Source organism: Pagrus pagrus (genome assembly GCF_965226575.1).
Source record: "Pagrus pagrus genome assembly, chromosome: 1".
NCBI classification, from domain to species: domain Eukaryota; kingdom Metazoa; phylum Chordata; class Actinopteri; order Spariformes; family Sparidae; genus Pagrus; species Pagrus pagrus.
The window spans coordinates 27,266,829-27,293,513 of record NC_140185.1 but is presented as its reverse complement, the minus strand read 5'-3'; the positions used below and the strand labels follow the sequence as shown (position 1 = coordinate 27,293,513).

The following is a 26,685-nucleotide window of genomic DNA, read 5'->3' as shown; positions in this document are numbered from 1 at the left end:
TAGTACTATACATAGGGGAAAAAAACAAACAAACAAAAAACCCAAGTAGACAAACAAATAGCACGCTTCCAGTCCCACATTAGATACTTTCTCTAAATTTTGTTCGTTGATGTTTGGTTGTGCTGCAGGTGGACTGGAATTGTGAACTTGTATAAACTGTTTGTATGTATTTGAAGTTCTTGAATAAAAAAAAGTTATGTGTTGACATATTGGTCAATGTTTTGATCACTTTATAATTTTATGATAATTTGATCACAATTATTTACTCGTAAGGCTAAATTATATGTATATTTAAACAAAACATGTTATTATAATGATATTCTTAAATTGATAAATTCCAAATGTGCTAAAGTCAGAATATGATATCATCAGTGTAGGACTATTTTTACAAGGATAATTGTATGTTTAACTCTGTTATTCTATCTAAATCTTTTCTTTCTAATACCATGTTATATTGTCTCTGTGTTGTATTGTTTTCTATATATAGTGCCTGTTCATTATGGAAGTGTTATTATAAATGTTTATTATTGCCTCACAGTTAGTAAATTTGGATTTTTAACAATAATTGTTTTTAAAGTTAGACATATTACTACTGTTGGAAGCATTACGTTTATAAGATGTTAAAGGTGTGGAGAAAGGTCAAAGGCCCATGTTGCTCATGAAACCTCGCAGTACAACTTTCCTATTCATGGAAATCTGGTTCTGATCTTGGAGGATCCTCAAGAATCATTAAATTAAAAGTCCCCCTTAAACTAAAGGCACACACAGATAAATGCATATTTGCACATACACATACTCACTCAAGTAATTTGTCCTGATTAAGGTTAAAGTAAACTTTATTACTCAGGAACGTTTTTGTAAACAGTTTCTTTATAAAAAAACCCCCAACAATTTAAATTCAGTGTACAATGGAATTGCATTCCTAGTCACGAACAGATAATACAATACACACAAGACTTTAAAAATGCTGAAAAGAAAACTATGCAATGAAATGGGAGACAGACGTAAATCCCAAATAATCCAGAGGATGCAGGTGCACTAAAACATCACTAGGGGGCAACATGAGAATCTATACATCTTAGAAAAGCAGGAAAATAAGTCTACAGAGTTCATGATAAAAAACCTTACTCTGAGGCCTGCACCGTACAAAAGAAAAAACACAGATGATAGACGAAACAAAGTGCAAGTAAGCTGTTATGGACGCTGAGGCTGTTGACTAAACTGTGTTTGAGGTAGTGATCAGCCAGCCAAACAGAATCAATAATTATAGTCATGCTGTGAAACATACACATGTAGTCTGGCGTGAACTTTAATCTTTGTTCTGAAATGTTATGCTGGTCACAAAGTTTGTCACGCATGTCTGCAGGGACCATGATTAAAGAAAATACTTTAAACCCTTAATTTATACCTTTGTGTATTCAACATACAGTAAAGAAAAGCAACCCCCACCAGCTATCCCAATTCTTCTTTTTCTTTTTTTAAGTTAGTTATTAAGAATGTAGTTTTTATGGGCAGAATATGATCATCTTGACATCAGTGTCCACCATTGGGCCGCACTTCTGCATAGTTCTTGACCAACTGGGAGATCCTGACGACTTTAATGTCTGCTGGTACCTTATCATAGTCTGACCACAAGTACTCCGGAGACAGCACCTTGGTTGGTTTGTTGTACAAAAGGTACCTTTGAGAGAGAGAGAGAGAGAGAGAGAGAGAGGTGTTTATACGCTGTAACACAAATCTGGGAAATGCTGTGGATAAAATTAGACTAAGACTCATGAAAAACCAAGAGAATGAAATGTCACACTACTTGTTGAGGTGACTCTCTTCCTGCCACACAGCTTCAATCTTGTTCTTGGCGTCCTCCTCCGACTGCGTGTAACAGTATCTTGTAAAATAAAAGAGGAAGAACTCTGAGACAGGACACAGTTGTTATGCGTGAAGTAGACAAAGTCACAGAGCATTTTCATTAGAGAACATATATAAAATACTGACTTAGGTTTTTAAACATGCACAGGGTTCTGAGGGCAAAGGTTTTTATCCATTCATTATATAGAAGCGCACTGTACTGTCACCTTCTCTCTGTTCAGTCACTACTATCTCTTTCCACTGAATATTGACCTTCCTAATACTAGAAATAGCACGGAAACAGCTGTAAAGGTGATTTGGTTTTGATTACTTGACTAGCTTGTACATGTCCTCCAGGTATCCACCCCACACAGCAGCAGTGTAATAATAGTCTCCTTCATCAAGTGGAATGTAGGCCTTGGACTGGGGTCGACGCTCATATGGAAACTGATCCCTTTTTGTATTCTGAGAAAAAAATTAGGGGAAATTAATCGAGTTTAGTGTAGTGACTGATCCGATTGAGGCAAAAAATGCATAACACATGTCATAATAGGTGTATCAGTCGACAATCAATCATCAAGCAGCATAAAATAAGGTGACAGAAGTTAAAAAACATGTCATTACATCATAATGTTTTTATTAACTTGAAATGAATATACTGTATGACAAAGAGTGAAACCTTGTAGTAGCCACGGTGGAGAACAGCAGACATCTGACTGAGAGACTCAGCTCCGAATCGGTTGTGGAAGACACTGTCGATGTCCATCATAAAAAGATAGTCTGCTTCATTACGGATCTGCAAATATTACAAATGATATTTGTGATTACACAATAATAACAAGAAATAAGATTTCAGAGCACTTTATATTTATGCCGCTCAGGGATCAGAGATGGCACCGATGATGACAGAGCTGTTGAATTATTTTTGTTGTGTGTTTTTTTCTTTGTAAGAGCTGAATGTCAACTAACTACTAAAAACAAAGCAGTGACGATCTTAAAGCATCTGCATCTTTCACTTCTTACCTGCTTGTCAATGGTGATGGTTGCCCATTTCATCCTGCCCAGTACTACCTCCTGCCAGCGGGTGGCACTGGGGATATCGAGCACTGAGATCTTCCGGCCCTTACCCAGTTTAATCTGAGGTCAAATAAAAATTAAAAGAAATTAATTACAAATAAAAACTTCAAGCATTGTTAATTTGATGTGTTTGTAGCCGAAAGATGTCGAGGTAACATAAAAAACTGTTTTTAAATGTTCTAAATGTTGTCTGAATGTATTTTTCACAAATTCTGGATTAAACTATGTTAAAAAAGGTAAACATTTTAACACCTTGAAGCTACTTTTATATACAAAACATTGATGTCCTTCCTTTCACCCTTTGTTCCTCTCTCCCTTTTTTCAGTTCCTTCTCTCCTTCCTCTTGTCAGTGGTAGTTCTCTACATGTATAACGTCTCTCACGTCCTCTACTTCACTATGATAATAAACACGACCTGTGTACTTTACTCTGCAACTGAAACTGCATTTTGAACTCTGGAGAATAGTTATATGTTTCACAGATATCATGCAGGAACTTGGCTTCCTGTTTAACCTTATTTGCAAGTTTATTGAGCGAAGGGGAATAAACCACACAGGTCCTATTCATTGCATATAAACGATCAAGCTGTGGCATAACCAAATACTTTGTTACAGGATACTATAGGATACATTCATTTTTGGTTTGGGTCTCCTCAGAGGAATTGTTAATAATTATGAAAACATCAGCCTCTTTCTTTAAGGTGGCTTCATCTGTATGGAGGTTTCTGCGTCACAACAAAGCAATGGTTAGCTAAACAATTTATTTTTGTTTTGAAGTCCCAGTTAATCTCTCCCTCAACTTCATAATGTGTTCCCCTCTATCTCAAGTCTCATAAATTGTACACAACACAACTTTATTAATGATGCATAAGGTGGGCCAGTTCCTGATTGGCCTTTTATTACACATGTTGGCTTACTGACACAGCTGCTGTAACTGAGATATTAATGTTATCAGTTACACCTGTTCTTTCCCCGCCAAGCCAAATGTCTTCTGTGGAGTGTATTGTTATTATATAGTATTATGAAGTAACATTATTTTGTGGCATTTATTGTTAAATGATATTTTACACATAAAAAGAATAACTCACTTTGGGGACTTCTTCTTTTTTGTCTGTGAAGATGTAGTAAGTGACCCTGAAGTCAACAAGAAAGTACTTCTCACCCGACTCCAGGAAGCCCTTCAGGAAACGTGTGTATCTGTCCGGGTAGAAAAACGCAAGCCAGAAGGATAATACCTTAGTTTAGGACAAGAAAAGACAAAACAAGACAAAAATACAATACAGAAGACAAGACGCAGATGACGAAGACGAAGATTTCAGCTTGACGCAGTGGGTCGGGTCGAACCTCACTCCCATAATATCCTGTGAGAAAATCCTGTGTACCTACTTGCCAACAGCAAACACCACCACAGCAACTCTTGGGTCCATTTTCTTATAGATTGCATCAATAACCACTGGATCAAATGTTCCCTCCCAAACCAGAGGAGCGTTCCAGTTTGTCACTGAGTTCACATCAGTGCGTCTGGTGAGAAAGAATAAATTGTGGATTAAAACATAAATCTTATAGGATTAAATCTTTTCTTTTCTCTATTGATTTTCTAGTTTGGCTCCGTATGTTCAATATTCAATAAGCTGTTGCACTTGTGAAATGATTCCACGTTAAATTATGACTCTCCATCTTAGCATAGCCACAGTAATTATTGTCAAATATGGAGCATCAAAGATTACAGTATCTAAATTGCAGATTGTGTAGGTGGAGGGATTTGTTTGCCAAACAAAAAAAAGTCTGTACCCAATCAATCAGAAAGTTATCGAGACCTAATTGTGGCTATTATAATGTGACAGTTATTACATGAACATTTATATTCCCATTGAATCTAATTTGAATTTCCACAAAATGTCTTATCCGTTTCAGCCGTCCTTTTCAATACACACACAATATTTGCACCTGGACTTCAGGGGCAAAAAAAAATCCATGCAAAAATGTCTATAAAGCTATAAAGGTTTCACCAAAAGTGGCTTTAAAATTATTACAGAAGATGGTTTGAAAGTTATTGTTTCTTTAAAACGTGATAGGAGTGCCACAGTGACACTTTCAGCATCTGTTGTTTTAATCAAAGGTTGTCACAGAGATTTTTCTCAGCAGAATAATGCAATATCTGTTTTCTAATAGCTTACCCTTTCTGCGTGCTTGGCTGAGCACATTTCACCCTGGAAAAAAGAGAAAAGATCTAATCAAATTTAACTTAGTTAAACAAAAGAGAAAATGCAGGGGTAAAGTAAAAGAGATACAGAAAATTCATGGCATTATTAAATTAATTTGTTTTATCGTCAATCTGACAGAAAAATCACTGATAATCGCAAAAATGCTGAATATCGGCCCGATAATCTGCCAGGGCCAATGATCGGTCTACCCATAGTTAAAAATAGTCCACCACAAGTAAATGTCCTGCATTTAAAACGTTAAGTAAAAGTATAAATTATCAGCATAATATAGTTATAGTACCAAAGTATAACTAGTCATCGTTAAATTATAATTGTAAAATGTTCCCTGTCAGTTTTTACGATTATATCTGATGTTTTTGGATTAATATTATTGCCGCATTGATGAGTTGTATTCTATAAGATCATCATATGTTCAAAATGTGGCTATCCTGTTTGAAAAACATATACATAAAAACGTTAAACTTTTCACTTTTTGTGACAATGTATTTTACAGCTACTGAAGCTGTCAGACAAATGTAGTGGAGTAAACAGTATTTGCCTTTGGGATGCAGTGGAGTAGAGGTATAAAGTTAGATAAAATGAAAATACTCAAGTGATAGTGATAATATCCAATATCTCCTGAGTGCACTGCAGAAGGGTTTTTAGTTTTGAGGCAATATCCAGGGAACTGAAGCTTAAATTCTCAGTGTAGCCAGCGTCTGGGGGCAGAGGTGCAGTAAAGTCTGTCGACTGTAACCTGAGTCACTCACAGCAAGTGTAAACTGGAACTGTATTTGAACCAGCTGATCTTCTCTGTTAGTATTCTCACCCAGTTTGCATTGTGAGGTCTCCGATCCTCCAGCTGCCCTTCTCCGGGCAATCTTTTGTCACTACATCTTCTACAATCTCTGTCACCAAAGACTTCACGTCTGGCTTGGAGTCTTCATAACATGGCTGGCACAAGCTTAAAAGGAAACACAGCATTTATTAATAATATGACAGGATTCACATGTTAAAATGGAAAATAAAAAAAAGGTGTGTAGTTTGACTAAATTCCTGTGATATGAATCTTTAGGGAGTGACAGGATTAATGAGTAACTTCAAAAGGTAGTTTTATATTAACTCCAGCCAGCGGCTGTGTCAATGTATGACAGGTGGGTCTGTGTTTGTTTTGGTGGATTTTGTGCATTCATCTCTTTGAGTTGCCAGTTTAATGGGTTCAACTCCTTTAGTGAGTGGTTAGTTTCATGCTCTGTTGCGTGTATTTGAACTGATATGATCTCAGTCTTACAGAAGCCTTACCTGAAGGAAGAGTAGTTTTGCCCTGAGTAAATATAGATCGCCCTGTGAAGACATACAGGCACAAGTTAACCAGAGAACAGTCAGTAGAAATGTATACAGCCTTAGTCACCACCCCTAAAAAAATAAATACACAGTAAAACTATGTAAATGGCTATAAAAAGATTAAAGGCCAATCAGTAAAAATATTATGCAAATGATAAATCCTCCTCGTGTTTAGGAGGAAGATGGTGGAGGGTAGAAGAGTTTCTAAATCTATTGGGATTACAGTAAAAGTCTTGTTTTCCCTGGTGGGACATGACATACAATGATTAAAGCTCCTGAGGGTTCTCTCCAGTGAGGTATTTGCCCAAAATCAGATTAGCATTATCAAGTATTGTTTTTTCTCACCATGATTTTCCTTTAGCTTGAATTACGATGAGCCTAGTATTGCTTTTTGCCATATTGTCCTTTTCTTTAAAGCAGCATTATGTAGACTTTGGCAATTTGTGTGCAACACCACTGTTGTAAATACAAATCCAAGGTCCGTAACAATTTGTCAGACATGATCTAGGTGCTAACTCCAAACAAAACTCATTATGTCATAAGAATTTTATGTGTTGAAAACTTGTAGTAAACATGTAAGGCTGTGATCCTTCCCTCTCACTGATGTTACATAGTGCAGAAACAAATGATGGGGGGGTGGAGTGGCTGAGACAGAGACACCATTCACTCTATTACAAGACACTGAGTGTGTGGGTGTGTGTGTGTGCGCATGCAAACTCGGGAAACAGTCATGACATTTTAGCGAAGCCTCGACACAACCCTAATTGTAAAAATTGCCACATCAACATCCATGATACACTAAAGATGAAGAGAAAGGGCAGCAGTGTTCGAGTCAAAACCCAGTGTACAAACAGACATAACTACAGACAATACGACAAACATTCACACGCAAACACAAGTATAATGCCAGGTAAGGTGCTAATCTATTGAAGTCTACTGGATTTGAAATGTGACCAGGAACAGATAAAAAGCCCCAGAGCAGATGATTGGAGAGGATGACCGCTTGAATGAGGGCTCAGTAATTCTGTTAGGTGCCCGGCCATGCAGGGCCTTGTATGTAATTAATAACATTTTGATATTGATTCTATGTTTTACTGGAAGCCATGAAGGGAGGCAAGAATTGGGTTGATATGGGCAGTTTTGGCCACTTGTAGACGTCCTAATGAGGACCGAGTTCAAGTTCAATTCAAAGGTTGGTCGAACAGATAACCAAGATTCTTAGAAATGGTCTTGATATTGTTAGCGAAGGGCCCAATAAAGGGACTGACCTCCTTACTACAACTAACAATGAGGGCTGATCACAACGACCTCAGTTTTATCAGAATTGAGATGGAGGAAATCTTAAGACATCCAATTAGTAACCGAAGCGATACAATCATGAAGGGCGTAAGTCTAGTAAAACTGAAATGGAGCAGTCTTTGTTATGTGTATGTTTTGAATGGTTTATAGAAAAAACTAACCAAAAGTATACCCACGATGAAGGGTGTTGTAAATTACAATGCCATATTGTTTGATAAAAAAATATATACACTTAATTATAATAAGTTATTTACTCTAACTGTCATTGTCCTTTTAGAACAAGTGTACAAGATAGATAAGAGAGTGAGATAACCAGCAACCAACTGGGTGGAGGATATAATAATTTACCACTGAACCCATTAAGAGGCATACAGTATATGAATCGGACCCTCCATGAGTCATTTAACTGTAGATGTCAGTGCCTTCCTAAAGCTTATATTGGTAATTTAATCTATTGAAAGACTCAATCACATAAATCTAACAAGGATACTTTAAGAATGAACAGTTTGGTCTACGCTGCTGTTATAGGTTTCGCATTTTAGTCCCTTTTTGGTTCAGTGCAAGACTGAGAAGATTTTTTTTAAAATTGAAAACTTTAATAATCCAGAATGTAGTTATAAAATAATTTTAAAAAGACTTTTAGAACTACAGAAATTCAGATTTTGTTTGTTTAATAGTTTTATCTGCCCCCCCTTAAATCTTAAATAAGATGTAGTAATGAAGTACAACGAGTGAAAAGGCTTACCCCAAAAGGACGAGAAGAAAGACAATAAAGGAAAAAACGTGGATCCTTGAGATGTAGCGAAGCATAGCAACTCTTTTGATAATCAACAGGCTAACGACTAATCAAACCTTATCTGTAACCGAAACACTACTGAACATCCTTAGTGTTATATCACAGGCAAGTGGACTTGTTTCGGTTTTTTGGTGATATTTCACCTCTCATCAAAAATATTTCCTCACTTCTAACTAACTGGAAAGTTTCAGGCTTTAAACTCTGTATGGGAGTGTCCTGACAGAGTCACTGAGGTTACATGTCGAGCGATGGGCAAGGTGAGCCCAGTTGTGACTGGTTGTTAAGCTGTCTGGGGAGGGAACTCGGGACAGCAGGTAGGTTGGTGATAAGTAATGTCGTAGGCCACCTCCTCTTTTCAAAGACTGCCATTCCAGTTTGGTGTAGATGGATTATTTCGCTCCTCTATCAAACCATCTGTCCCCTCTGGCCAAGATGTTGACATTATTGGCCTTCAAAGGAAAGATTTTTCTCCTTCCGATGTAAGTGGACAGCAGAGTCTCGACACGAGGAGTTGGCCCTCCTGTGTTGTGCCATTTGTTTATGGAGAGGTTGTTTTGTTTCCCCAGTATAAAAATCTGTGTAGTCCTGGCTGCATTTGTTACAGGTCTCAACAAATTAAGTACCTCAGGCAAAAAATATTTGTGGTTCAGTTCTGTTCAGGTTCCTGATAAACACAGGTGAAAGTTCAGAGGAATGAAGACACCTACCGATGCTTTCTCTTCACAATTTTCCTCTTTATTACAAGACCTCAAAAATATAAAACATATATATGAAACTATTCCTTGTGAATGAGTTACCTTTGTTTTGGAATACATGTCCATCATTCAATCCACTGTCCATGCCTTGTTTCAATAAGGTTCATTAGTATGGTTCATCTCCTTTTGGTCATTGTCAGTTTCACCACACTCTTAGATGGACATTACCCTTTTGTCCAAGTGCCTTTCATCAGCATCAGTACTGTATCAATGGCTACTTCCACTTAATGCAAATAATTCAGTCAAGAGTTAATCTCTGAGATCTCTATAAACTGACAGTGCAGTATAACATTACACACTGATCATTTAAACCCACTAATTGCAGTATGAAACTGTACTTACAGCATAAACATCAAACATGTCACATAGGGAAAAAGTTTGGCTTAAATTCACAAAATTCACAGTTTGAACCTTTAATTTTAACTAAGTGCTTTTCTTAGATATTAGATAATGCAATTTGTGGAAGTACTCACCCTTTTAGTTGGAAGCCAGTCTCAATTAATAATTAATAATTGTTTCAGATACTGTTCTCATATATCAATATGTTATCTACATAACCACATATGTATGTTGTGGTTTTGCCTGCCTGCCTGTCTGTCTCCTGATCGATTTGTTTGCTTTCCTGCCTTTTACAGACCTGTTCCTTGTTTCACAACCAAGGAAACGCCTTCCTTACTTCCCTGAGTTTGAGTTTTGCTTTTGAGTTCTCGTAGCTTGGCTCAAACTGTTATGAGCCTGTGAAAATAACAATTTGATGACTGGATTAAACTCCTAGCCCTCTAATCGGTCTAAAGCTTTTACTACATTGCGTGCTGTAGAAGGAAATACATTTGTGCTAAGCTTTTATTACAACCTTCAGCCAGAGCATTTCAAGTTTATGGTTGAAGCATCCACTTACAAGTGTCTGAATAAAGACAAGACTACTCTCTCCTGTGCTTAGTCCTCTGTTTATCAGAAATTACCACGACAATTTGTAACAAAGTAAAGTCCCCTTCCAGTCAAAAATGTGTTTTTCTTCTTGTTCCTACAGTTGAATGTTTGAGCCTCATTGTGTAGAATCATGTATGTGTAGAGGTCGACACTACAAGGCTGTTTTCACATTTATCGCTGAAAAGTCTAAATCTTTTACTGTGCTCATTGAAAATCTAATTTCAAGAGGCGGGCCTACAAACATGATTTGTGACATCGCAGCCATTACTGGTCCAGTATTCAGCATACACACGTATGATGGATGCATATGAGTATCTATCTATCTATCTATCTATCTATCTATCTATCTGTCTATCTATCTATCTATCTATCTATCTATCTGAACCAAGGAGACTTCAACCTCAATAACAGTCATATATTGTTCCTTTGACTTTATTGACATAAAGGTATGATTGTGAAATTGCACCTTTTGAACTGTGGACAAAAGTAAGACTGTCGGCGTTATTAATTATTCGGAGGTACCAGAATGCTACGGTACATATTGTAGTTGAAACTTGGCACACATGTATTCCCTTATAAGATACAGACAGATTAGATGAGTTTAATCCAGTCATCAAAATATTAATTTGACAGGGTCCCAACCCCCATGTTGGTGATTCATATCCTCACAACAATGAGCCTGGGACAGAGCAGACCGTCTCCTCTGGGTCAAGTCTGGGTGTCACACTTTGGACCAAGTTGTGTGGACTCAGAAAAGAGACTCAAACTCAAGGCAGTTGAAGTTAGAAAGGTGTTGACTTGGTGTTACATGGTTACTTCTGATGGTAGGGCACTAATGGCAGTCACATGTCTGTTAGACTCAAGAAGTTAATGTTTAGCTGGATTGTAAATACTCAGCTTAACGTTTATTGTCACCTTTGCTTTATGTTGCAGAACATCTGTTTGGACTGGGATATTCGTGGCAAATAACTGTTGAAACCAGCGTTACTGATTGCCAGGACTTAACTTCTCTCTGAGGACCATGTTTCTTTATTTTATTTGGAGCATGCGCAGTGTATAACATGACCTTTTGTTTTAAGATGCAGGTTAACAGCTTAAAATAAATGGCTGCATTAGTTTGTGTTTTACCTATCATCAATATAATGTTTAAGTTTTCTATGCAACAATAAGCCCTTTCTTACATAAAACATTTGACTTGTAGGCACACCACAGTGTTTAGCAGCAGTCTCACAGGGCCCCTCTGATACAGTTATGGTAGGTATCTAGCTGATGTGTCCTATGCTACCCTACCATATCCTGTCCTTTCCTGTCCATTGACACCTATTTTCACCGAATGAGCCCAGCAAAACAAACAAACAAACAAAAATTAGGAGGCCACTTGGTGGTAAGCTTGTTCTGAACAACATAAAAAACAAGATGCCATTGCCATTCAGCATTATTACAGATGGACTGTCAGGCCAGATGCACTGTCTCAGTATCATGTCTTTCTTTCAAAAGAATAACATCAAGGTATAATAGACACAGCAGTCTACATCACTTCAAGACCTATTTAGATACAAAGCAGACAGTCACCACAGGCAGTGACGCAGGCTGGTGCTGAGATGTGGTAAACAATCTCACATAGTGACTGATTTCTTCACAGACTAATTACAGATGTTTCACCCACCAGTTGCTGTCCCTGTTGTGGTTTAGTGTAGCCACTCCTTTAAAATAAACCACTGCACCAAAATCATCTGAACAAGTTCCCCTTTTTAAAACTTCACCTCCCTGTTGTGGACACGGTTGTGTTGAAAGGACGAGCCAGACGAGATAAAAAACATAAGAACACAGGAGGAAGTTAGCAGCATTCGGCTAACCGATGTTAACCCCTTCACTAAGCCAATAGAGGAGTAGCAATGGCCCATATTTCCCATAAAGCCTAGTGCTTGATAGGGTATTATGTGTTATGTTTGCTGTTTTAAGCTGCAAATATTAAAGTGAAGTGGATGTTCCGTTACTTGAGGACAACGGTAATCAAGACGCTATCCTGCTGGCATGGGGCCTCAGATCCGGTTTGGTCGGGACTGCCAGCCTTGCCCCCGCTGATGTTAAAGCAGCAGTCCTCTTAAAACTAAAACTTGCCAAACAAAGTGCTCTCCATATTACTATCCCTCATGTTGTTTTGTCTACATCCTGATCATAATGAAGAAAATGTGGTGCCATTAAGTATAGAATTGAAGCAAACAACAACCCTGCACGATGTGTGGGAGAGAGGGGCTCCTCTTTCATATTAATGGGCATTCATTTATATTGGCTGGATTATTGTTCTTACCCTATTTAAATGTTCCGTGTTGTGTGATGGTCTTGACGAGAGCAACAAGCCAAAATGCACTGGTTACATTACAAAGTTGTTGCCAATACTACTCAAGCTCATTCTCCACACATCCGGCAAGCAGGTAAGTTTTGCCGGGACTCCTTATTGATTAAAAAAGTGCCGGGCTGATTTAATACTACAAATTGAGGCAGTAAGGCTAGAGAAGTCCTCCATTTAAAGGTGGGATGAGAGGCGCAAACAGGAAGGATGTTCATTCAAATAACGATCTCTGAACAAAATACTTTAGGGCAAATGAGTCTTATTGTGGCTCAGTTTGATCTCTGGATCTTCCTGTACACATGTTGAAATGTACTTGAATGATGTGCATATGAGGAGAAATGTCTGATTTGTGTGAGCCTTACCCTCCACCTGAATCTTGCATTATAATGGACACGATTGGATGATGTGGGAGGGAAATCAGAAAGGGTTCTCCTCCTTGTCTGAGCGAGCAGCCCCTGGTTGGCCTGTCTCTCCTATTAAGACAGTAAATATTTTATGACAGCTTCAGTTTGCCATGAAAGGGTTGACAAACTCTTGTCCCGGATCTCTGTGTGGGAATGTAATTTTCTCAGTATGTGTGTGTATTTGTCTGTAAGGCAAAGAAGAGAGCAGATAACTGTATGAACACCAGGACCTGGCTGAAGTCCCCATGTCCTTTTGTACCATATTATGCATGCTATACAAATCTTGTTACTTAGAAATAAATCTATAAATAAATCTGAATGTTTGACTTGATAAAATTAAACATGCATTGTGTTCTTTTGCAGTCTTGCGTTCCTTTTTCTAAACCTCCCACGTTCTTCGATCAAGTTGCAGCATTGCGGTGCTGGGCTACCACCTGGGAATGTATTTGATTTCCCACTCATGTTCCCACACCTGTGCAGTCTTGTCCACGTCATGTGTCTATTAGGATGTACAAATTATGTTCGGACAATATTCAATCACTTCAATTCCTAGTTGGACTATGTCTCTGTTGCTCTGTGCACTGTAACATCGTTATTTTAAGTTAGAAGTTTTTTTTTAAATAGGCTTGTAATAATATCTCACAGAATAACCTATGGATAACATTACTTAGGCTTATCTGCCCATACTTTACTGTGATTTAGTCCTGGTGAGACTAGCTGTCCACCCAATTGTCCAGCAGCGTTCATGTTGATAAAGTGAAATTACAACCTCCTGGACTCAAAGCCATATTTGTTTTATGAATATATGGTAAATGGCTGATATTTAGACTATTTAACAATAGCAGAAGATGGCAAAATTCAGTTACAGGCCATAGTTTGGCCCTCTTTGGTTTTATGAATGGAACACGTCCTGTTAAACTACAACTTGTTAAACATGACAATGAGTTTGAGAAGTATGCCGTGTTTTTGCCTTGAATGTTCTGTAAAGCCTTGACTGTTTATTGTGTATAGATTGATCCTTTTGTTACATTGTACTGTTCTGGATTTTTGAACTGTACTGTAATATGAATGATTTTGTTCACAGAATACTTACAGAGATTTTGCGTTTTGAGGTGAACTTGTCATGGAAATTCAGCAAAATATATCCCAATGTGCATTATCTCAGGATATAGTGACAGTGTCTCTAACCAATATTGTAACATGTTGTCTTGTGATACTGAGATGGAGGCTCGATTCTCTTACAGCAGACATTTGAACAATGGACTGTAAATTGTGCCAGTTCATCCAATCATAAGTTATAGGTTAATAAAATTATGTCAATCTTTCCTTGGTGTGTTCAGGCTTAGACTGTATGCATGTTCACACTGTTTCATTTTGGCCATAAAACTGAATTGTAATCCAGCACACAAGATACCATAAAATAAGATAAGGTGTTCCTTTATTGATCCCCCTTGGGAGAAATTTGCAGGTAACACAGCAGTACAGAGGGAAATAGTAGCAGCACAAAAGTAAGTCTAAAAAAATAGAGACAATAATAAAGAGAATATCTGAAGAATAAAATAACAATTTGAATAGAAAACATAATAAAAACTATTAGAATAAAGATAAACATACTATATACAGTAACTGTCCTTGTATGTACACAACTTGTGCAATATATGATAAATGTGCCTGTGCAAATGTGCAATGTGCAGGGTTCCTGAGATAATAAATAAAAACAATGTGCAGTGTTGAGATAATAAAAAACACCAGAACAAAAAGCAATCAGTCTTTGTGACATGAAGTGTATGGTTGAGTCCTTAATCTTAGCACGCTAAAATAAACAGCAACCTTTTGCCAAATCTAACATTTAGATTTAACATTTAATATTTAGATTTAATATTTAGCATTTAGATTAAGATTTAAGATTTAAATCAAGATTTAACATTTATATTTATATTTAACATTTAGATTAAGATTTAAAATTTAGATTTAGATTAACAACTAGATTTAATATTTAAAGTTTAGATTTGGATTTAACATTGAAATTATATTTTTACAAGAAAAGTAAATATCACAAAGTTCACAAATATTGCTGTAAATCTGGTCAAAGTAACATAAAAAAAATTCACATACGTTTTTTAAACGTGGTTTGTTGCTAAATGTGGCGAAAAGTTGCTGTTTATTTTAGCGTGCGCAACTTTACAATCGGCGCCCCATAATAAACTGCATAGATTCATACTATAGTCTTCAAAATATTCTTGCAGGGGAGCCCAGCACGGCTACGACGCATGACCTCAGTATTTCTACAATCCTGGCTACGGCCCTGCTTAAATGATAAGGTTAAAAATGTTTTGTAAAAACAAGTTAAGTTGCCAACTAACTTCAACTTACATAGGGAGTTTTCTTACTTGAAGAACGCTGGGAACGTGATCTACAGAGCAGTATTGTGTGGCAGAACAAACATGCACCCTCACCCATGAATTAAAGTGTTAAGACTAAGAAAATTTGCAACCCAATTGTTTTATTAAGTGGAATACATCATCAAAATGCCTCCGCATGCAAACGGAAAGCATACTTTAAGTGTAAAGAAAGAGTGCGCCATCTGCTGGGCAGTTACTGTCATTACAGTTTTGATGTTCACTGCAATGTTCTCATTAAAGTGGCAGTGAGTTTTCTGCTGCGATTCTATGAGGTTATCAACTGAGAAGATGAACCATGTTTAACCATGTTCAGTTGAGCTTTCCTCTCGGTCCACTCCAACTCTGAAGGCTGACGACCTTTGTGTTTGCCACAGCCTTTTGTTGAGGCAGTTATAAGGTTTTGATCAATATCTTGAACTGCACTGTAACTTTTATTGTCTTGTCTTCTTTAAACCTATCCTATTTTAGCTTATTTTTCTTTTTTAAACTTGCTTCATTGTTTATTTTTTTGATGTCATCCTATTTGTTTTAATGTATTTTAACCCTCATGCAACTGTTGATGCATTTTATGTTTCCTTTCTTTACTTTGGCTGTATTAATGCAAATTGCATATAGTTTGGTGTTTGTTATTTTTTTCTATTAAATGTCAACCTTGGCTCATATGTCTATAATGAACTGTGTATATTACAGACAGACAGACAGCCAGAACCGTTGTACATATTATGTACTATTAAAACTCATTAAAACTATTTTTTTCATCCTACTGTCATTACAGCATAAAACCATGCATCCCATATTATCAGGCTTTCATTCTGTGGTCCTGGATGAGAGTTTTAATATCTTTCACTAGATGGGGTTATTTACCTGTATTTTGCCCATAGACCCATACATGCTATTTCCCTTGTGTCCTATAGGGGGCGTTGCCTCATAATAAAACTTAACCCTCATGCAGCTGATAAAAGACCACATTTGGTACAGTCAAACCTTTTGCACAGCTATAAAAATACTATAGATTAAGTTTATGGAAGATAATATATATATATATATATATATATATATATATATATATATATATATTTTTTTTTTCATTTAAAAAAACAGTGGCATCATGTTGACAAACTGGTATTTAATAGGGTTAAAATCCTGAAAATGAATGAATATTTAGTATTTACTATCATTTGACAAATGGAATACTATAAAATAATATTGATATATAGTATTTTAATGGCAGTTTTTTGACATGGAACATTTGTTTGTTTTAATGTATTTGTATGTCCTTGCAAACAAAGCCCTTTGAAGTACATTGTGTCTGAATTGTGTGATACAAATAAACTTCCATTGAGTTGTAAAATAAGAAATACTGATTGAAGTGTATGTATCGCACATTGTCTCCATCTATGTTGATCGGCGGGTCCTGGTGTGAGCCGTGTCCTCGCCTGCTCTGCCCTGTGGTGTCTGTCTATCACTTCTATTTCTATGTCTCGCTCGTGAACACGCTTCCACGCGCGGCCGTACGCGTTCCTTTCCGTCCGCGTGCCCGTGGTTAGCCTGTGTGTCTGCGTTGAGGGGTTCCAACAGGGGAGAGAAATGCCGACAAAAATCATATTTGACACCGAAGACCAGGCCATGGAGGACGTTGTAGACACTGCCGCGGAGGCTAAAGCCTTGAAGGTGAGCAGAGTGGGCCGTGACGCCTCCAGTAGACTGAATATCAGCCGGGTAGCCAACACGACGTCCTGCTCCATGTTTGACAACATGTGGCTGAACGTGCTAACCGAGACTTCGGCTAACCGGCTAGCTAACGTTAACTGTTAGGAAACCAACGTAGGATGGGTTTGTTTAACGATTCTCTTACTAGTAATGATTAGTAACAGAGTTTAATCGTCAGAGGTATGAATTAAGGATGTAAATGTGACCCGCTTCTAACGAAAAGTTAGCATTCGTAGTTAGCCTAGCCAGAAGCTCTCATGGTATGCCCATGTGTTGGTGAGCTGATGTGTAGATCACGTGGATTCACGGCTTGACAACGTGCAGGCCTGCTGGAAACTGCTTACATCTGTGTGTCCGTGCTGCGGACGAGGCTTGATGACGTGTTATACAGCTGGGCTCGTCAGCTGTGAAAGTATACAAAACAACCCGCTCTTCACCCTTTAACACAAGAAAGTTAAAATAATGTGAAGCTGCTACAAATTGTTATATTTTATGTGTGATTATTGATATTTTTGATATTTATTATATTTTTCAAAACTTTGCCAACTCATGCTCCTCTTGCAGAAAGAGAGAAAAATTTAATTGGGATTGTTTTGGCAAACTACCATCTCCAAGGTCCAGACCTGAACTGTAATGCTTATCTGTATATATATGCTTTGATTGAAGTCTAGAAACCAAAGTGAGTTGGCACAACAGTCTAAAAAGTCTAAAGGGGTTTCATTAAGTGCATTGTTTATTTTATTATAGTGCATCCTTGGTAGGAAGAAAAATACAGTTCAGTATTGAATATGTGTAACAGATCTATTTAATAGACAATGACACCCTCTTTAGTTAGGTAGGTACTTGTTTACCTAAAATAACATATGATAGAATACATTTCAATTTGTTCATTTAAATTATAAGGACATAGATATTGAAATTTTCAAAAAAGGTGTCCAGTTAGGTCAGTGCTTCAACTATGAACTCATCCTGGAATTATTCAGGGGTAGTTAAAGTAATTACGAGAAATCTGAATAAAGTCACCACATGGTGTTGAATTGACAGGTTTTGTTTTGTGTTTATAAACAATAAATCATTTTGACTTTCTTCAAAAATGATGTAACAAATCTGATGTTATGTTCTTTAACCACTGGTAAATTGTAGCTTACCACTTATAACCATTTATAATTAAAAGATGTTTGTAAAACTACGTGATAACAGCAAACTACAAATTACTCCAGCTGAAAGGATACAAACTTCAGTCACTGCACAGTATTTGATCTAACTGAAACCTGTTTATTGTTATTATTTTGTAAGATCAAGGCCAAGGAGGCCAAGAAGCTGAGGAAGAAGCAGCAGCTGGAGGACCAAGAACAGCAGGAGGACCCAGACTGTGAACCACCAGCACCAAAAAAGAAAAAGAAAAAAGACAAGCTGGCAGCGGACCAAGTAAACGGCCATACAGATGAGGCAACAGACATGAATGGCGACATGAATGGAAACAGTAATGGCGTTGAAACACCAAAGAAGAAGAGTAAAAAGGAAAAGACTGAAGGAGACACAGAGGTAAATGGCTAAGTAGATAACCATCTATATTCATTGCCTGTCAAGTGGTTTTGTTGGTGTTGAAAAATCTGTTCTCATGAATTGTGGAAAAGTTATAGAGACAATTGAAAACAAATGCATAATTTCTGTCTATGCTCTGGTGTAGACAGGGTCATACTCTGTCCTTTGTTTAATACTGACTCCACTTTTATCTTTTGGGTGTAGAAAAAAAAGAAGAAGCAAAAGAAAGCAATCGCAGAGGAAGCAACTAACGGACATTCCACCCCAAACACCCCAGTTCAGACGCCCATGCAGACACCGGCGCAGTCGAGTGAAGAATCAGCTAGTGACAGCGAAAAAGAACCGGTATGACGGCTTTAGTAATTTTGGACACGATTTTGGTGATACTCCATGTATGATGACTCAGTGTTTGCGGTAATCTAAATAGCTATTTGAGCTCTTTCCCGGTTTTTGTTGTTTTGCAATATTTGCTGCCTTCGAAATGTGCGTTCTGTTGGATGGTTGAAGAACAATCATGCCGTGTCACCTATGGAAGCTGTTATTTAATCCTTATTTTAGGTATTACAATATGATAATATTATGCTGTATTTTATTTTGTTATATCGCAATATTACATGATTGTACTCATAGATTAAGTAACAAAGAAACTGCAAAGCAACTAATTTCACAACTCGGCACGTCTTGAAAGCATTTAAAAGTTTCAAAAATTATGTCAACTTATATTATTCTCGTTCATTTGCTTTGATTGTTGTACTCATATTACATTATCTTTGATTTTTCAACGTTTGCCTCAACGTGTTTGTTTTTTTTATTAATAGCCATTCCTCAAAGTCAGCTGTAGGGCAACAGTCACATAAACTGACTGTTTATTTCTTTAGGAGGAGACACCAGAGCAGAAGGAAGGGGCCTTCTCCAACTTCAGGATCTCCCAAGTCACCATCGATAAGCTTAAAGGTAGATATCATATTTTTACTCTCAAGATATGGAACTGTACTATATGTATGTTTATACCTTAGTTGTTACCGCTGTGGCTCAAGAGCAGAGAGGCCCTGGTACATGTCCAATATCCTGTTTGCTGCTCTGCCCCCAAAAAACCTTTCTTTCTGTCGCTTTCTCAGCTCGGGGAGTCAATTACCTGTTTGACATTCAGGCGAAGACATTTAATCCTGTATATGATGGAGAGGACGTAATTGCCCAAGCCCGAACAGGAACAGGGAAGACTTTCTCATTTGCCATCCCCTTGGTGGAGAAGCTCCAGACGAGTATGGTGGACTACGCCAGAGGCCGGGCTCCCAAGGTGCACGTGCGCGCACACACACACACACACACACACACACACACACACACACACACACACACACACACACACACACACACACTTTCACACAAATGACTGAAGACAAACATCAGTCCCACTATCAGTTGCTCTCTGTGTATGTTTGTGTATGACTGAGTCTCTGCTCTGTCTGTCTGCAGGTCCTGGTGTTGACTCCAACCAGAGAGTTAGCCATCCAGGTCGCTAAGGACTTTAAAGACGTTAGCAAGAGAGTCTCTATTGCTTGTTTCTATGGAGGCAGCTCATATATGCCACAGAGTAAGTGTTATGCAAAAATACAAATATGTCCTTAATAGCAGTAATTCTGAAAGCATTCAAATAATTGAATATGTCCATCTATTTTCTTTGGGTTCTTGATATTTAATGTTATTTTTTATGTTAACTCTTTAAATGCCAGCTCAGCTCAGTGTCTTTTTTCTGTTTGGCTGTTTGAACAACATACTTCACGCATTAGTATTAATAATGACACTCCTCTCCTTCTGTCTAGTCGAAGCTATCCGTAATGGCATCGATGTTTTGGTCGGTACCCCTGGTCGCACTAAGGACCACCTCCAGAACAATAAACTCGACCTCTCTAAAGTGAAGCACGTCGTTCTGGATGAAGTAGACCAGATGTTGGACATGGGATTTGCAGAACAGGTTGAAGAGATTCTGGCCTCATCATATCAGAAAGGTAAAGTAAATCTGTGTGTTTCTGTTGCTTTGCATACAGTATACAAATTGTATGTGTTCCTGTTTTTGTGTTTGTGTTCATATATGTGTATAGGGTTTAGTGTCAGGATTTTGCTTTGTGTGCCGATTTCTTTTTTTAAATGTAGTTTTTTGCGTCTTGAGCCAGATGCAACATAATTTCGTTCCACTATGTACCTGTCTGGTATAAAGTGTAAATGATAATAAAAAGAAGCTTGATATATGGATTATGTTTTCTGTGTATTTGTGCTCGTCTCCAGACTCCGACTCCAACCCGCAGACTCTTCTGTTTTCGGCCACCTGCCCCCCCTGGGTCTACGAGGTTGCCAAGAAATACATGAGGCCAGGGTGCAAACATGTTGACCTGATTGGCAAGAAAACACAGAAAGCTGCAACAACTGTGGAAGTAAGTGTGTGTGTGTAAGAGAGAGAAAATCAGTTGGCAGAGGTGAAAGAGGTGACCGGTGTGTGTTGGGTTCAGTTTAACAAGCGGTACAGAAGTCTTTTTTATTTATTTTTTTAGGCTTAGGTCTCTCAGTTGCCTGTAAGCAGGGACAGTTAAAGACTGTAAAATCCACTCGCATGTATCTCCACCAGAATAGCCAAGCAACTTAATGTACAGTAAAAATTGCGGTATTTATCACTGTCAACACCAGTGGAATTGTAATGAAGTAAGATTTAAAGTCTGCCACCTGGATGAATGAAAATGCCTCTGTTCTCACTCCCTGGCTTCCCTCTCTCTGTCTCTATATCTCTCTTGCTCTCTCTCTGCTATGTGTTTCTGTCTGTTTCTTGTGTAGCATCTGGCCATAACTTGTCACTGGTCACAGCGTGCAGCCGTGCTCGGTGATGTGATCCAGGTTTACAGTGGCAGCCACGGCAGAACCATTGTGTTCTGTGAGACAAAGAAAGATGTCAACGAACTTTCCTCGAATTCATCCCTCAAACAGGTAGACGCACACTTAAACATACGTAAACAGACTTATAGCTTGTAAAATGATCAATGGACATCACGTCATTGAATGAGAATTAGTTTGAGAATGTTGTCAGATTGGGGAGTTGTGTCACATTTCTTGAACAGGGCTGTCGTCTTACCTTTGTTTTCTGCTTTTAGTTTCTAATTTTTGGTGCATAGTGTGTCATATGAGCTATGAAGAAGTGAGCAGATTCTCAAACGTACATGTCTCATTTTATTTTGTTTGTATGTTTCAGAGTGCCCAGTCCCTCCATGGTGATATTCCACAGAAACAGAGAGAGACGACGCTGAAGGGCTTCAGGAATGGGGCTTTCGAGGTTCTGGTTGCCACCAACGTGGCAGCCCGTGGATTGGACATCCCTGAAGTCGATCTAGTGGTCCAGTGTTCTCCGCCCAAGGTGAGTTGTGATGCCAGTAGCCTGCAACAATTTTCTAACTTGAGCACATCTTTGCATTTTTTGGACGTGCTAGTGCTGTGTCACTTTAATTATATTTTAGATTTAAAAATATGTTTTTAAGGACTGCTAGAATTTAAAAAATGAAAACCGCTGCAGTACACTTAACTCTTTGCAGATGAATATTGGTGCATGCTTTCTTATTATCAGTGTTGCATAAATTATCATTTATAAAGGCCTGTCACCTTTACTTTCTTTAAAAATGTTTCTGTCTCTGTGGTTTTTTTCAGGATGTGGAGTCATACATCCACCGCTCAGGGCGTACTGGTCGAGCAGGCAGGACTGGAGTCTGCATCTGTTTCTACCAGAGGAAAGAAGAGGACCAGCTGCGCTACGTGGAAAACAAAGCGGTATGTGTCATTTTAAGTTCAGGTGAAGTAAAATAAGACGGGGGCAAGGAAGAATGTTGAGTTCAGGTGTTTGAGCAGCTATGTAAAAATTTAAAACAATACTTTCAGCCATGTCTGTGCTGAATGGGATGAAAATGGTCAAGAAAGTACAGAAAGAAGTGGAGGAAAAACATAGTAAGTGTTTCATAAGAGAGGCCGGAGATGAAGAAGGTGCTACTGCGCTAAAATAGAAAAACGGACTGAAATTCGCCTGGAAATGGTGTGTAAAGTTACATGTTGTTGACGAAGAAGCAGCAGCTTTCAGATAGTGTATGCAATCTGTGTGAATCTGCTTCAGATGTTTCTATAGTGACTATAAAACTAAATACATTTTAATTGTTTTTTTTTATTTTCAGGGCATCACATTCAGAAGAGTTGGCGTTCCCACCGCCAATGATATCATCAAGTCATCAAGCAAGGATGCCGTCAGGTGGGCAATTCTAGACAGAAAGCCAAGTGGAACCATTTCTATATTTTGCTTTGGATGAATGAAACAACTGTACTTATGACAGTTTGAGACCTTGGACTTTGTCAGACACATCGTTTGGTTTATAATCAGGAGAGCTATCATTACTTAGGCAACTTAGTGGCCTAGCTGTTACATTAACTTCTAACAATGGCCCCAAGAACCCTCTGCCCTGCTGAAATCCCCTTAAAAATGTTACCAGTCAGTGTGAAACACATTTCCTGAAAGAAAGCAAATGAGTGTCGGATTGTAATTAATTTATTTCTTTATTGTGTCCAGGTTTCTGGACTCTGTACCAGCCGCAGCTATCGATTACTTCAGAGTGTCAGCGGAGAAGCTGATTGAGGAAAGAGGAGCAGTCGACGCATTAGCTGCCGCCCTGGCTCATATATCTGGAGCCACAAGTCTAGAGCAGAGGTCACTGCTCAACTCTGATGCCGTGAGTTTGGTTTGGCTTTATTGTCGTCATAAACAACCTCCACACAGCACACTTACACACACAAATATATTCACACAAAACAACAAAAGAAACAAAAAGGTTATATACACAGAAATGCATGCATTATAGTAACTAGTACCAAATTCCACCTAACTAAACCTGACTTATTGTTTCTGTTTTTGCAGGGTTACACAACTGTGCAGTTAGTATGTTCTCAGGAGCTGCACAATCTGGGTTACGTCTGGAGAAGCATCAAAGAACAGCTTGGAGAACAGTTTGAGAACCACATTCACAGAATGACCTTCCTTAAAGGCAAAACGGTATGTAAACACACAAACGTGTGCATATGTGAAGTGCTGCTTCAGTTTAAAGACATTTGTTACAGTATTTGTTACAGTAGTGTGTGGCCACTGGAACTTTTTAGATTAATCTTGTCAAATTCTACATTTACTAGCTGAAGGTTATCAAAAGGTTATGAGTAATATCTGTAATAGGAACACAGTACATCTGTATACAGTCATGAAATTATAGACGTTATAAAGCATGAATGTAGGCTACAAATAATTGGGTCCAGATGATAGCCAATGAGTGCTCTTGTTGGATCCCACTTGGATTAGGTCCCCACAATGTCATAAGTGAAAGCAATAGACTTGGCAAATGAAAAAATAAATGGGGAACCTGTTGGTAAATCAAAATGCAAATTGAGAGAAAAACCTGTGTAATTCATTTTAAAAAAACCCAAAACATATTGTCTAGTTTATATGTAAATTCAGCTGCTACAGCCACACACTAATTATCCACAGCAAGTAAACAGCAAAACATCTGTTAGTAAATATACATGTGTGAAGCCTTTCTGTAGGTGTGAGACAGAAACACTCACCATCTCACCCTTATTCTGTTTGTTTCAGGGAGTTTGTTTTGATGTCCCAGCTGACAAAGTCAAGGAGATGCAGGTGAGAACAACAGCAAAAACTCTTTTAAGATGTGTTGTGCACTGTTTATAGTCCGTTTAAGATTAAAAGAATGCAAATGAGTACCGTATTTCCTCAAATAAGCCTTGTATTCCCCTCTCCCGTTTTCCCGGTTAAAGTTACTACAGTATGTTGTTAATACAAATGTAACACTTTCTATATCCATTTTAAAATAAAAGCCCTGTAGCATTTCAGTTGACGGAAACCTTTCCTTTATTAACATGGCTTTTATTGTGAAACACTAACATTAAATGATGCTTTAGAAAAGTAATCCAGAACAGTAAGATGCAGGAAACAGTATATTTTTGGATTAATTAATTTAAAGCAATGGAAATATGGCTTTTGTTAGTTGGCATGCAAATTATATGACATCCTTGGCTGGTAAGTTTATCCAGCATTAAATTTTTTTTCCACTGACCTGTGATTGTTCATGTCGACCCTCCTGCCATTATTCGAGACCTGGCTTTTATTTGACTACAGGCTCATATTTGAGGAAATATGGTAATAGAAAAACAAAAATATATATTTTGCCAGTGTTGACAGACTGTGGTTGTCCTCCTAACGTCCTTTTCTCCCCACTTGATGCTTTCACAGGACAACTGGAAGGATGGTCGCCGTTGGCAGCTGTCTGTAGCCACAGAGCTCCCAGAGCTGGAGGAGAAGCAGTTCAACAACCGAGGCTTTGGCGGCGGTAACCGCGGTGACAGAGGAGGAGGTTTTAGAGGTGGAAGGGGGCGGAGTTTCGGTGGCTTCCGGAACGGTGGTGGCGGAGGTGGAGGCGGCTATGGCAACAACAGAGGAGGAGGAGGGCACAAACGCAACTTCAGCCAAGCTTTTGATTATTGAAGTGCCAACATGTGGACTGATAAGACTGACTGTCACTCATCTGGGCTGGCAGTGATTTTTATTGGCTGTCGGTGAGCGCGATTGATGTATGGCTGGTTAAAATGTCCAACAAGCTAAATTGAAAGTTTTCAAATATTTAGAAGGTTTATATACAGTACATTCAACTACCAGTTCCTGCTCTCTGAAAATAACTTGAACATCATGTATCTGAGAAATTAGATTTATTTCCAAGTAGCCATCATTTAAGATCAGATTTTCTGTGCTGTGTATCCACGCAGCACCGCTGGCAGCCATTCTGTAATGCTGGTTGTGTGCATCTTTTCGGACACTTTAGTTGTATCTCTTGAAATGACACGTTCCTACCAGCAGAGTTACACTATTTAGATGCCATGTGTTCACTGGCAAAGGGTCAAAAAAATTGACTAATCCACTTTGAAAGTTTGAACGTGTCATCCACTGAGGTAAAGTGTTACTCTTTTTATATTGGATGTTTGGGGAACTGTGACAGCAGCAAACATGTCTTGTAAACATGCAACTTATAACAGGACTACACTTGATAACTGTAAATTACCATTAAGGAGCACTTTACCACAGACACTGTGTCATGTTTGAGGCACTGTGTCTGCACAGAAAAGTGATGAAGTGGTTGTTAACCTTTACAGTTGTGCTTAGTGTTGGACTGCTGCCTTCACCTCAGCTGAATACTGCTCTCCCCAAATATATTGGATGATTGCTTTGCAATTGCCTCTATTTAATAACTGTGTCTACTTCTTCCATTCATTTGAATGAAATGACTTTTCATTAAAAAAAGGTCAACTGAGGTTGTTTCTTGTCTTTTTTCATAGGGGTTGTGAAATAAAACACAAACACAAAAGGTTTAAAGTATAATTTTCAGTGTTGACTGCCCTGTAAGAACACTAAAAATGTAAAATGATTTTATGTTTTAGAGTCGGGACTGCCAGGAGAGAACACCAGACCTAGGAGAAATTAAATTATAAGTAACAATAGGTTGCACTACCCGCTCTGTCTTTACCTTCGTCACTAAATCCCTTTCAGTGAAGGATTGTGGTGCACAACAGTCAAACTTGGCTCACTCCCTGTAACGCCACATGTACAAACCAGTGGTATGAGCAACATAAATAAGACATGCCTGTTATAAGTCAGACCTCGTAAGTTTAATTTAGATATGTTTGAATACAATTAATACGTAAAAGGCTGTATTTCTTACATTTATTTTAATTGAATCAGTTTTACATACAATTTGTATATGTAATTGGTAAACATAATTACACTGATACCATCTTTATACAATGTTAAAAAGTCAACACATGAAAATGACATCAAACTAGAATATAACATGTAAGGTCAAAGTAAAATGTAAAAATATTTCTGACTATTTCATGTGCAAATGTCGCATTTAAAAGTCTATGAGGGGCTGGCAGAGACAGCAACACA

General features: G+C 38.0%; 2 protein-coding genes across 2 annotated transcripts; one reads left to right on the top strand and one right to left on the bottom strand.

The window, feature by feature from the left end:
- Positions 1–876: 876 nt before the first annotated feature.
- LOC311258983 (globoside alpha-1,3-N-acetylgalactosaminyltransferase 1-like) lies at positions 877–8,648 on the bottom strand. The gene is made up of 11 exons (XM_084355757.1): positions 8,513–8,648; positions 6,427–6,468; positions 5,954–6,088; positions 5,098–5,130; positions 4,307–4,441; positions 4,009–4,117; positions 2,869–2,982; positions 2,525–2,641; positions 2,177–2,310; positions 1,808–1,885; positions 877–1,681 (listed from the first exon to the last, which is right to left on the bottom strand). The coding sequence occupies exons 1-11, from the start codon at positions 8,575–8,577 to the stop codon at positions 1,534–1,536; spliced, it is 1,110 nt and encodes a 369-aa protein (XP_084211883.1). The 5' UTR covers positions 8,578–8,648; the 3' UTR covers positions 877–1,533.
- Positions 8,649–16,918: 8,270 nt separating this feature from the next.
- ddx21 (DEAD (Asp-Glu-Ala-Asp) box helicase 21) lies at positions 16,919–26,050 on the top strand. Its single transcript, XM_084356973.1, has 16 exons — positions 16,919–17,078; positions 18,414–18,662; positions 18,867–19,007; positions 19,541–19,616; positions 19,781–19,959; positions 20,139–20,256; positions 20,486–20,671; positions 20,949–21,094; positions 21,489–21,638; positions 21,901–22,062; positions 22,350–22,469; positions 22,865–22,938; positions 23,254–23,413; positions 23,599–23,733; positions 24,322–24,366; positions 24,979–26,050. The coding sequence occupies exons 1-16, from the start codon at positions 16,995–16,997 to the stop codon at positions 25,228–25,230; spliced, it is 2,277 nt and encodes a 758-aa protein (XP_084213099.1). The 5' UTR covers positions 16,919–16,994; the 3' UTR covers positions 25,231–26,050.
- The last annotated feature ends 635 nt before the right edge of the window (positions 26,051–26,685 follow it).